At 41.3% G+C, this 13281-nt stretch overlaps 1 protein-coding gene across 3 annotated transcripts in view; it reads left to right on the top strand.

Moving 5' to 3' along the window:
• The first annotated feature begins 738 nt into the window (after positions 1–738).
• Positions 739–13281, top strand: part of dock11 (dedicator of cytokinesis 11) — an 81340-nt gene continuing 68797 nt past the window's right edge. For all 3 annotated transcript variants that reach the window (XM_026160136.2, XM_026160127.2, XM_026160142.2), the window contains exons 1-5: positions 739–2567; positions 10183–10299; positions 11268–11357; positions 12007–12089; positions 12515–12581. In XM_026160136.2, coding sequence (XP_026015921.2) covers positions 2463–2567; positions 10183–10299; positions 11268–11357; positions 12007–12089; positions 12515–12581 — 462 coding nt within the window. In that variant the 5' untranslated portion in view covers positions 739–2462. The remainder of the gene's footprint in view (positions 2568–10182; positions 10300–11267; positions 11358–12006; positions 12090–12514; positions 12582–13281) is intronic.

Here is a 13281-nt window from a genome sequence, read left to right as displayed (position 1 = left end):
AAATGTTTGCATGACCTCCACATGTTTATGAGTAATGCAGAGATTAATAAAGCTATTCATTTGAATAAGATAAGCACTGTTACAGTAAACTTATAATATCTTTCATGTGGCTACATTAACATTTTGGATTGCTTTCTAATATTGACATTATTGTTGTTATTATTAGTGGAAATTCATACATCTTTATGGACACTGAAAAGTGTGCATGTCAGTTGTAGGTGGAAGAGCATGAGTGAAGCATCTATTCAGTGCCTCAGTCCAACGTTGTCTGAAGATAAAAGTCTTCCTTTAACAGTTTATGTAACTATGTAATATAAATTTTCAATTCATTTATTAAACTTACTAACAGCCTGTGTTCATATTGTTGTTTCTTTGAGCTGGCGGCTTCTCTCACTGCAGGTCCTGACAGGCACACAGCATCCTTTCATACAGGCTGGTGCTCATGTGTCAACACTTGATCCTAAATGAAATATAAACTTTGTCAGGACAAGAAAACTGAAGTGCATGCAGTGGGACATTAACATGAGTGTGAGTCAGCTGCTCTCATAAATAGCTTTGTACCTCTTAAACGATGCCTGACAAAGTTACCTTATATTACAATAAAAAGTAAAGGAAGACTGTAACTGAAACAAGCGGCCTCCCTCACTGCTAAACTGAACATTCAAACATAAAACTGAACCGCTGCAGACTACAGGTGGCACTTCGTTTGCTGCAGTTTGTGGAATAGTCCACAGGGTGGCAGTGTACTATTAGCTTTACCTGGAGCCAGCTATCGCACCTGAAGGATGAGATTCGGTAACTGATAAACGACCTGTTTCAGATCTTCGGAACAATGTTTTATAATCCAAGACATCAAATGAGCCAAATTCCTGCGTACTAATACTTCAGATGTCACAAGATGCGCTCTAATAAATATATATAAAGGGGACACATACTTAATTTATTCCCGGCATTCTTTAACTCTTATAGAGCAGTTTTGCACAGTTCAAAATAGTCCTTGTTTGTTTTATTCCTGACCTCGTCACAACCCCTTCTTAACTCCCTTCCTCCTCCATTTAAACCAAATTTCTTCCCATTGGCTGCCCCTCTGAAACAAAAGGTTTGATCAACAGATAGATAGATAGATAGATAGATAGATAGATAGATAGATAGATAGATAGATAGATAGATAGATAGATAGATAGATAGATAGATAGATAGATAGATAGATAGATAGATAGATAGATAGATAGATGACACACTGACAGTATGTTGGATATACAATAAAAACTAAAGATTAAACATCACAAAGTTCAAATTTTCAAAGAAACAAAGAAACAAACAGACAATTTGCTGTGGTGCTGTACCCTTGTTAAGTGGGTGGATGTGACCAGAAACATAACGTATACAGACATCAAACCATGGGCGTAACAACTCTGTGATGGGCCAGGGGAGGATATTTTTCTGGGCCCTTGCCCCCACGTTATACCACATTCTGTGTGTGTGTGTTTATATTTGGATGAAGGGGAAATGGTTATGTTTCAGTCTTCTATAATCATCTCTCAGAATTTCATCTGTTCAGCTTTGCACTCAGTACAGCCCTTGATAACACCACTAAAGTCTAAAGTCATCCCGATCTCTTCTCTCCTTCCTTCCTTTTCTGAGCACCGCTTTTTTTGTTCTTTTTGTGTGTCTTGATAAACATCATTAACAAAAACAAACTCCTCTATAAGATTCAAAAGAAAATTGTTGCACAGATAGCTGGTAGAGCTGACTTATGAGACGAATAATTATCAATTTGAAAATTCAGAATACGTTTTAATGACCAATAAATCACTGCGATTTCTAATTTCCACAATAAATAGTTAAAACAACAAAACACAGCTTTAAGCTTCTCATATATTTTGAAACTGATTTTGTTTTGTTTTTTGTTTTTGGAAGTCTTGATTGTTAATGTGCCTTTCTGTACATCACTTATTAAATTTCGTTTTTGTGATATTTTATTTATGGACTTCTACTTCTTTTTGTCGCTTATCCTAGTAATGTAAATTTCAGGCTTTTTTTTTTCAAGAATAAGTAATACCTAAAAAGCCCACCTGTGACGCTAAAAATGTAATAAACTCTCCAAATGCGACCTGTGTTTGCAGTCCTTGTATGTGGACCGTGTTATCATCTCACACTGACGATCTTTGAATCTGCTCTCCGCCGGGGCGGGAGAAACGGAAGTGGGTCCGAGTGAAGCATCTCACGCTGTCAGCCCCTCTTTGGTCTCCTTCCAACATCATCAGCAGCAGCGGTGGCAGCACCACCAGCAGCAACGGCCCCGCCTCGCGACGTGAACCGCTGGCTGGTTCACCTCCAGCACCGTCTCACATCTGGCTGTCAGGAAACAGCGCTGCCCGCCGCTCCGCCCGGTACCGCGGCATGCTCATATCCGAAGAAGAAGAGGAAGAGGATTTTTATTTATCTAAAAGGGGAGCGAAATGTCTGAGGTGCGAAAATTCACAAAGAGGCTGAGCAAACCCGGGACGGCCGCGGAAGTCAGACAGAGCGTGTCGGAGGCTGTGAGGACCACCGTGGACCTTGTGGTGAGCGGAGCTTTTTAAAGGCTGGCTGTGAACCGGTCATTTTAGCCACCAGGGATAATGTAACTCATAGCCGACCCCCTCCACCCCCCTCCACTCTGCCCTCCTCGGGGAGGATAAGCCTATACGGACTAGTCCTCCTTTCTAGGTGGCTGCTCTTCTTCCTGGACTTTTATGTCTGTTTTGTGAGTTTTCGCGCTCCGTCCGTGTCCTCATTATTACATCTTTCTGTAAAGCCCTGGTATGTCTGCATAACTGCCACTGCTGCAACCTGTGCAAAGGCTTATAAACCAGGGTCACTGTGGGAGCAGGTATGTGCTTTAAATCCACTCCACGTGGTGGCTTGGTTTTTCTAAACGGCCTTTATTTGAAATAAATAAATAAAATGACAGCGTCCTCTAGCACACACGCTTTCTCAGCTCTGTGCGGCTCCTTTTGTGTGCTGGCGGATGAAGAGCAGTGCCAGTTGGACAGCTGCAGCAGCATGGCTTCCCTGTCCTTGCCTTGGAGCAGTGTGTGTGTGTCTGGCTGTGAGTGCTCGCCTCTCTGTTTCTGCTGGAAATTGCTCACATTGTGCATAGAGAAGCCTGTCTCCGTAATTGCTTTTTATCACATTTGTCTCGATGGTTGTGCAAAGCAGAAGGTGTTCTTTGAATGAATGTCGATGCTGGTGGCTGTCATTGGGATTAGGCGCAGTGGCTTGAAATGAACAGCGTTTAGTATCCTGCTGATGCAGCATTTGTGTGTCAGGGGAAGGATTTTCATAACAGTAAATCGAAGGCGTGACATTTGTCTTGAAGTTAAACCACAGTGATGTCAGCGCAGCATTAACACTTGCCTAATAATGACTTGTTTTCTTTTCCTTTTAACAAAATGCATCTGCCAACTCATCCGCTTTGTGTTTGTGTGACTGCGGCTTCTTGCATCTTTTTCCTTTTAGTTCTAGGTTAGTTTGGATAAGAGATAAACTCTTGTTCCCCTTGAGATCAGTCTCATGATGCTCATCTTGAGTTGTGTGATGTAAGGCGTTTCCAAGTTTAAAAACCCTGTGATAAGGCACTGATTGTTTTTCTTTTTACAGAGGTGAGAGTGTTGTGTGGCTGTGTGTATGTCTACTGTTTCCTGTTTTAAGGTTGGGCTGCAGCTGAGAACAAATGCTGTTTTGTGGAGGGTGCATGGCCTGTGCTAATTTCACATGGGGATTCCCTTGGGCATGCTGTGACCAATGCATCCTCTGTGACTGTGTCTGCGGATTCATTCTTAGCTTAGTCTCAGGAGAGTTGGTCTTATAGGAAGAGGACTCTACTCCTGGGCCCCAACAGGAAAAAAATAACTATCTTATCAGTTTCTAAGGAGAATGTTGAATAAAACTTAAAGTTGGGCTATGATACTCATTACAGGCTCCATATTTTTATTCTTGCTAGATTAGATTTCTGTAATTCATTTCAAGTAATCAGTATTTCTGCTGGGCCTTGGGGAAGCCCCTCACTATCTGAAGCAAGTTGTTTTGATCTCTTCTCTAGAGTGCATAAGGCAAAAACAGTTTGTTCCTAAAGTAGTAGTAAATTCTTTAAGTAGGAATAATTCTCCAACCGTCATAAAGAACATTCGGAGCTCTGCTGTGGTTATCGGTCGCTGTCGAAGTGTCGAAACACTGCATCAGTCATGTTGAGGTCTGGGTATTGGTACATCCATGACTTCTAGAGTTATTTTGTGAGATGGTATTGCATGGTGGATTAAAATCTAATAGTTCTTTTCTGCCTTCATAAATTCATCAATTTCGACGAGATCCCAAACACCAGTGAGTGAAATGCAGTCCCAAACCCTCATAAGAGCCTCTGCTGAGTTTTACACATGGCTGTAAAAACTCACTATTGGACTTTTCTCTTGAAGCCGTCTGACTTTTTCTCATCTCTTTAGAAGATCTGTTTTCACAGCTTGTTTGATTTTGAGCCTTGTGTAATTTGACGTACTCCAGCCTTTTCTCCCCATTTCCCTTCTCTAAGAGTGGCTTCATGACAGTCCCTCTTCTATTGAGATCATTGCTGATGATGTTTCAGCGAACACTGGATGAATCAACTGAAGGCCCAGATGTGTCTCTCAGGTCCTAAACAGGACATAGGACTTCCTGTTTCTTAAGGACATGACTTTCAGATACTGGTCGTCTGGTGTAAAAAACTTTTTAGTCCTGATACTTTTTCGCTTATCCTCCATTTGTCCACTTTCCTTCATTTTTTTAAGGACATACTGCAAACTATGTTGAAATATACCACGTTTTTGGCTAATAGGCTTTTGTTGGAATGGACGTACAAAAACTACAGTTTTATGTTTGTGTTATCTTTGATATTTTTCATAGATTCAACAAAAGAAATGGGAACAAATTCTATGTTTTTGCGACAGGCTGTAATTACCAACATTAAAATTGGCTCTTTGCTAAGCTGTCTGTGCAGACATCCCCTGATTAGGTACCTGTTTTATGCTTGAATGATTCATATGCCAGCGTTATCTGGGTTAACGAAGCAAACAAACAAAAAGCACCCAGGGTCCAAATCAAGACTTTAAGGATCTTCAGAAAGCTCAGAGAACTATCGGTCGAGACCAGTTTAAAAGATGCAACAGAATCTGGATCCTTGGAAGCCAAAGATTTTTGCACAGTGTTATATATGACATAAAACATAGAAAAACTAAAAGGAAACTACACAATGGAGAACATGTGGGTTTTTGTCTGGCCTTGAGCCAACTGTGTTCCATGGAAATTCCCATTAGAGATGTGTTAGTGGTTATTGGGCTTCCTGCTGTTCCTAGAAAGTCCTGCTATCAAATCCACATCTGTGTGTGTGTTTTGTTTTCTATTATATTAAATTGCTTTGAACCAATTGGACAATGATAACGTACCAATCCTAAAATTGAAACCGTGTGATTACCGCTCTGTGTTGTGCCGGTGTCTCTGGCGTTATTTAATCTGACTTGATAAACGTGAGTCCTGCTGTGTGTTCTCAGGTAATCTGATAACAAGTACACAGTGATTTATAATTTCAGAAAACAGCCACTGGGAGTTGCTGGGATCTGTGGTGTGTCTGTGGTTCACACATTTGCCTTTCATGCAAAAGTCCCCTGGTTTGAGACCAGGAGGAGTCATAAACCCAGCCTCAGGGGGTCAGAAGGTAGTGTGTCCCACGTGTTGGTTGCAATGGATGAAAAAATAAGTCCAATATAAGGATCCATCTGCTGTAGTGCCCCACTGGGGAAATAAAGGAAGTGGGAAGTAGCTATAACAATGTTGGAATCCAGCTTTTTAAATGTGAAAATGAAATATCTTTGGATTTTGGACTAGTGGCACAGGAAGCCATCGATATATTGGCTGAATGTCGGTTTGGCAGATATGGGGGTTGATGACTCATGTCATTGTTTCTACAAATAAGGTAGCATTTTCCAAAGTCAGTGGTCATTTAATCTGTTGAAGAGTGAAGAGATTTTTTTAAAATCTATTTTATAAATGGAATTTTTTTTCCCCCTCGTAAAAAGAGATATTTGATTGGTCAAATTGAAAATTAATAGCTGAGCATCATCCTTCAGATGGATCCCATTCTAAGGGTCTTGGAGTGCATCTGATGGTAGTCCCAATAGGAGCATTGCTGCATATCCGCTAGCTCTCCAAGGACTGCAGGTTAGAGCAGCACGCCAGCTCCCAGCAGATCTCTGGAGCAAAAGAAGGAATTCTATTGCCAGCTGGCAATTAGCCTCCATTTGACTGCAGGGTGATAGACTCTGTGGGAAAGTGGCTAAATGATACCGAGCACTGCCGCAAAAGCCGTCAGACTGGAGAACCAGTCATAAGTGAAAACACAAAGTGGGAAGAGTCGGGCCTAGCTGATTGGCAGTGACTAAACTTTCAAAATAAATCGATTGTGGATGGCTAAAAAAGGAGGAAAAGATCCCTAAAAGTTGTTCCTAATTCCAAGTTTAATCGTTAACAAGTTTTTATGTGTGGGAAATACTGTACAAAAAACAAAAGAATTGGTACTGGCATGTGATATGAGTCATATTGGTATTTTAAATATAGCTTTGTCATAATCAGGGTATCTAAATAAAACAAGATGCCTGAGTGCATCTTGTTTCCATGGATTGTTGTCAGATATTCTGTAGACAATCGATACAGAAATCTATAAATAAATAGATTCATTTATTAATAAATTCTATAGATATCCTGTAACCCATGACATTACGGAGAAAACAGAGAACAGAGACAGGTGTAACTAAGAACAGATATGCTTTTTTCTAGATTAAGTAAAGATTAAAGATCAAGTCGTTGTTTGTTTGTTTTTTTAAAGAGACAGGAAGTAAGAGAAAGATTAAGCAGACGTATGCCTGTGCGTCTCACTTACACACAGATTGGAGTACTTAGTGGGGTCAGCTGTGGGACAGTGGAGCTGCTTTATGCTGTATGTGACTCTAATGTCAGTGTGTGTATATACTGTGTAAGCTCCCCTCTTAAAAGTAATGCAATCCACTCGGTCACGTTGGAGTCGCGAGTGCCTTACATCTGCAGAACCATAATGGGACACAGACATCTGGAAATGCATGCTGCCCAACATCATCGTCATCATTGTAGTCCTATGGAGGCGGGCTGGGAGTTGTGCTTTGTACTCAGTGAATGTAGCTCACTGATAGCTGAGAGAAGTGAGTGTGTGTCCTAATTGGAGGTGGCAACAGTTTAAAGAGCCTCGACTGCTTTCAAGCTACACCCAAGTGTTGCGCTACATCCCTTTGATTGTTTTCAGCTCTCTTTGTGCCTCTCTGTTTCTCAATCAGTGACACCGCCTGTGGCTGCAAAGCTTCTTCAGTAAAAGCAGAACTTGCTCCTTCACAACTTGCTTCCTCTTACTCCCTCCTTCTGTCTGTAACGTGATCACCGTTGCAGTGGAGGCAGTGCGTGCTGCCGAGCCTGTCACCTCTGACTTGTAGCGCTGCGGTTCAGGCTTGTTGCACATGACAGGAAGCAGAGCTGCTGTGTTGGGTGCAGGGGCGGTGCACAGCCATATGTAATGGTTTTACCAGACTTGTAGGTGTTGTTTTGCTGCCGCCGGGTCTGCATGTAAAATGATAGCACAGATGCTACATAGCAGCATAAATAGGAAAATACTTAAATCCACATAGCACAAGTACCATTAGGGTCAGGAAGTTTTTATTTAAATTAGTGGTTTAAAAAATGCGAGACACAGGGTTTGTGTGGACTGCCAAGAAAGTCAGGCTCTGGTGGAAAATTGTGGAGGAACATGTACATGTACCACACTTCTTTCACAGGCTAAATTACTGGTTACTTACAAAAGGGAGAACTTTCTCTTCATTTATGGCTCATGCACAGATGCCACCATATTCAAGAAGCTGACATGCACTCCTGAAACATGCACCCTGATTTGAAGATTTAGGGTTTTGGAGAAAACGAAAAGCATTTGTTTTGGTTTAAAATGAAATAAAATTGATCAAAATGGCAATAATTACCATGTTAAAACTCAAACTGACTGTGTTAGCACATCTGAAATTATTTCTGTACAACTTTATTTGTACAGCAAATTTGAAAACACAGAATTACAAAGTGCTTCATGGTATCAATAAAAGCCAAATGTTAAAGATTAGAATACATGTTCCAGCATACAGACACACAATCAGCTGTAGGGTAACAGATTCATTCATAAATAGGTGTAAACTGTGGCCCAAAACAAGGGGAAAAGATTAAGGTAAAGCAAACCTGTAAAAATGTGTTTTCAGCAGCAGTTTGAAACAAACGTTCAAAGTTTAAGATCTGATTCTAAAGTAAGAGCGTGGAAGTGTTAGGAGAGCTGGATCAGATGATTTGTGACGCTGGCTGCAGTGATAGAGTCTCAGTAGCGCTCATGTATAACAGGAGCCTGTCCAAAGTGGATGTAGCTAGTTGTTTGTCTGGAGCATCATCTTTAGTTTCTTTAAAAATAAAGTTAATAAAGTTATCATTTGAGCCTGGAGTCATCTATTACAAGTCTTACCTCGGGGTCTCCCACTTTCCCCTCTGTTCTAGTTAGAGCTAGTCTGCAAATCTGTGAACACATTTGGATGGATTTTCTGAGCTCAGCTCTTTGAACAAGCAAACAAGCAGAGCTCTTATTTTTTGCCTTTTCACTTTTCTTTAAAAAAACAAAAAATAAACAAAGTGCAAAGTGGTCCCACACTTTTTACTTAACTAAACTGAAGAAGCCTGCACTTGTCTAAATCCAGCGCACTTTCGAAAATTGTAATATGCCCCAAAATATCCAATATGTCAGGAAGAAATTTGAGGAAACGATACAAAAAAACAGCTGGCATTTTGGTTTTGAGCTTCAACTTTACTTTTTCACACACTGTAAAAATACAGCCTAAATAGGGAGTGTATAGCAATATATGAGATGTTGCTGAAGACATATATATTTTTTCAAAGTGAGCAAAATATGTTTTAAGGCTCTTTTCATGTAATCAAAGGGGTGAATGCTATATTTGATCATAAAGCTGGATATTTCCAAAAGGCCTATGTGAGAGCTTGGATCCAGCCGGAATAATTGCACAGGTAAACAATCCTAATGATAGGCTTAACCTAAAGTGAAGAGAGAGGGGGGCAAGCAGGAGCCAAACTACTGCCTTTCTGTTGCAATAGAAGCACAAAGCTCTAATCTCAGCTACATGAATGGAAATATGACAGAGTACAAGGTGGAAAATCGCTCAGTCAGTCTCTTCCAGCTGCAAAGCTCAGTCAGCTCTTTACAACCTCGGCTCCTTAGATTCCTCACTGCGTCTGCCCACTAAGCGTGTATCAGACTATGTAGCAGCGGCTCACTAATGGGGCACAGACGCTGATCAAATCCATACAGTCTGATTGCCTCCAAGCAGCGTGGTGTCGCTGAGCCAGAGCCTTGTCGGGCTAAGCTTTTCATCACTTTTCTCTCTGCTTAACTTGAGCTTAAAATGGAACTTTGTTGGAATTAATTTTCAATCCTTCCAAGTGGGCTAGATTTATATGTGAGATCACATTCTGACCCAGTTGTGGAAAGCTACAGTGAACAGAGGCTGCATGCCTCTTTAAGACACCGTGGAAAGGCCCATTTGTTGTCATCTACTTCTCTATGAAACTTAAAACAGGAAGTCGTGATAGTTTGTTGTGGTATTTGGTTGAACTTGCTTTTTTTTAGTTTCATTATGTCTCTGTCAAGCTTTATCAGACTTCATGAATCGATGAAGTTGTTGCCTTTGCTACCCTTTCAGTCCTTACCTGAGACTTTATCTTCAGTTTCTTCCTTTTTGGTCATCTTTTGCTTTATTTCCCTCCCATCAGCCCACATTTCTCCCAGCAGCTGTTTTCCTGCACTGTGACAGCCCTCTGAACTTTGTGGTTGTGTCTTTAATCTCTTGTGGCTCTGCTGAAGCATGGGTGGTGAGGAGTTCCAGAGGTGAACACTCATTAGCTGCTTTCAAACAGCAGGGGTGTGCAGGGCCCACCAGAACCACAGAAAAGACAAACATAATTGGTGCATGAGATCAAAATGAAAAGAAAAAGAAAAAAAGTTTATTTGAAATGACATGTGTTGGTGTCCTTTCCTTCCTCCCCCTTCAGGAGCAGCCAAAGATCATTGAACCGCTCGACTATGAGGCTGTGGTGTTTCAGAGAAAGGCTCAGATCCACAGTGACCCCCACAGAGACCTGCTGCTCTGCCCTGTGGATGATGTCTCGGTGAGTCCACGCCATCAGAATAACCATGTGTCAGCTATTTTTTATAACAGGTGTAAACTGTTATTTTGTATAGATGTCTTCTGTAATCTGCAACAGTTCTGTTTATTGTGCTACATGGAATATAAGCTTTAGATCTACAATATTGTCAGGTGCTTAGTTGTTATTATGCTCTTAGTTTAGTATCCTTATCAGTTTATTTCTTATTATCACAGGTGGCCCATTGCTAGCTAAACTTGAACCCTGTTTTGGGCCCCAAAACCACGTTACACCGTTAAAATAGCAAAAATCCAAGGACTATATGACATTAATTACCATTGTAACACTTTAAAAAGTAACGATTTGAACATCGTTACTTTTTAAAGTAAATTTTTTGAATCTCAAGTCATTCCTGTTATTTCAAGAGTTACACTAGTATTCTCCCAGAAGGTTAAAGTTAAAGGAAGTGCTCATTCGCAATATAAACTAGTGCAGGGCTTAACCCGTCACATATGTTGCCTCTGTCTTTGGCTCCGTCTACGGCCTGTGATTTATGGATCTTTTACAAATATGTTACGCTCAAAGCACCTGCGCTGAAATTTCCACAGTAAACAGCCAAAATCAGCTGCTTTTTCAGTCTGTCCGAGTCAAAGAGCTGTGAACTATTACTTTCCAAAGGACGTTTTCCCATCATTAATCACTGAACATCCTCAAAACACTAGGCCCAGTTATTCACGGCTGAGTCCAGCTCTCACATACGGTCCAGTCAGGTATTTATTGCTGTTGCTTCAGACACATGTGGTTTTGTTCTAGTGGTGCATCTGTTTGTGTCGACTCTTCTCCTTCGTACTGAGAGAATTTGTTTCTTTGTATATTTGTCTTCTGTTTTCTCTCATTCTCTTTTCCCGTGTTTGATGTTATGAGAAATATCTCCATCATGCACCATGCATGTGAATCCACATGTGGCTCATTTTGTGTTTGCATGCGTACAGGAGTCTCAGATCTCCCGGCAGAGGAGGACCGTTGTTCCCTCTGTGCCCCAGAATGCCGAGCGGGAGGCTAGGAGTCTGTTTGCCAAAGAGGTACTACAGTTATTTTGCATTATTTTATCATATATATCATTATTTGCAGTCTGCTCAGTAAAGAATACGAGTAAAAATGATCAACAAAACAGGCTGTGTCTTGATGATTTCACACCAGCCTGCATGATACTGACCCTGACGTGTTCCTTGGGAGCTCATAAAGAAACGGGAGTACTCACCATCCAGTCGTAAACACGAGCTACGCTGATGAAATATTGTATTAGCAATGAAAAACAGACTTCTCTGGCACGATGCAGTCATACACTGCTTCTCTACCAGGCTTTAAATCTGTGTTCATCTGCCAGCCGTCATGACTGCGATGTAGCACGGAAACAACTGTCATAGGGGCAGTTAAAACAGACCCTGGGCTTGCTCAGCATTTATTGAACAAAGATCCATTCAGATGACTTGCAGGAGACTTTTTGCTTGCAGTTCTATGCTGAATTAAAAGCACAAAAAGTCCACTTAAAAGTATCTGATGCTTTGCAGACTTGTATTTTGAGTTCATGAAAAATGATCGAAGTTGATTCGTCACCCCAAAATCCTCCTCCGTGATTTACAGTCATTAAAAAAAGGTCTGCTTGCTGGTATGGCTCGCTTTTTCCATTTGAACGTATCCACTGCTAATCCAGCTCTCTGTGTTCTGCAGTGCATTAAGATGTACAACACTGACTGGCACGTAATCAACTACAAATACGAGGCTTATTCTGGAGACTTCCGCATGTTGCCGAGGTAAGGAACATGAGACAGAAATGAGTGGAATAAACTGAAAATGTAGTTTGGATATATGGGAAAACATACAGGCTAAAATAAGGTAAAACAGCCAGATGTGTAACATGCAGCGGATTTCCTCAGCTGGATCAATGTGTTAGTGCAGCTCTGATGTTCAGCCAGATGTTCCTCCACACAGCAGGTGCAGTCCAGATGTAAAGAATTTATTTCCATGGTGATAAATCTTACTGAGGAAATGACTTTATCACTGCAACCATGAATTTTGAGAAGTATTTTTGAACATAAAAAATACATGAAGGAGGCTGTAATCTGATCTAGCGTTACAAACAAGAAAGACATAAAGAACCCAGATATGTGACGTAGCTGTCAGCAGAGGGGGAGAAGGCCAGCTTCATCCATTCACCCTCTGTTTTGTGTTTTTAAAGCAAAGGCCTGAAGACGGACAAACTGCCAGCTCATGTGTTTGAAATCGATGAAGACGCCAAAGACGAGGTGAGTAGAGCGGCCTGAGCGTGGTTAGATCACAGACGTCGTTCCCTACAGGGAGGAGGAATGATAGGCTATTGACTCACTGGGCCCTTTATGGACACATTGTGTCGCGTGCACGTGCACAGCTTTTAGTGCTCTTCTATAAATCTTGCTTAGAATTTCAAAGCCTTCTGCTCAGCGAAGCAGGTATTACCCGTGTCTTGCATGTTCCGGCTTGTCGTTCGACCCCTTCTTAGACTGACTGCAGGCCAGTGAAACCAGAACCCTTATAGTTTCTATAAATAGCTCTCATCAACCCTCCTCCCCCTGCTACCCTCAGGCCGGATGCAGATAAACTTAGACAGAGGAAATTTAACTGAAGGCAAGTAAATGATGCTGCTCTGCTGGCTGCACAGGGAGGGCAGCTCAGGCGTCTGTTATTTTATCTCTGCATCTTTGTGCATCCATGTTTTGATAAGATGATAAGAATAGTAGCACCTTTTTACAGACCTGCCAGTTTATGGGTTAATAGCACTCAGTCAGTAGATGATAATAGCAGGTATAGACTTGAGTCGCAGCTGTCAGGAGGACAACGAGAGCTGTGTGTCAGAGAAGGTACAAGAACCCTTCTTGCTCTGTGTTATGATTTCTGCATGTTGTATTCCTTCGAGTGGCCCGATGCATTACCATTATGTGTGTGTGCGTTTGTGTGTATGAGCGTGAT

Source organism: Astatotilapia calliptera, chromosome 3 (genome assembly GCF_964374335.1).
Source record: "Astatotilapia calliptera chromosome 3, fAstCal68.1, whole genome shotgun sequence".
Classification (NCBI taxonomy): domain Eukaryota; kingdom Metazoa; phylum Chordata; class Actinopteri; order Cichliformes; family Cichlidae; genus Astatotilapia; species Astatotilapia calliptera.
Note: the sequence above shows the minus strand (reverse complement) of the source record. Positions and strands in the feature narration are given on the sequence as shown.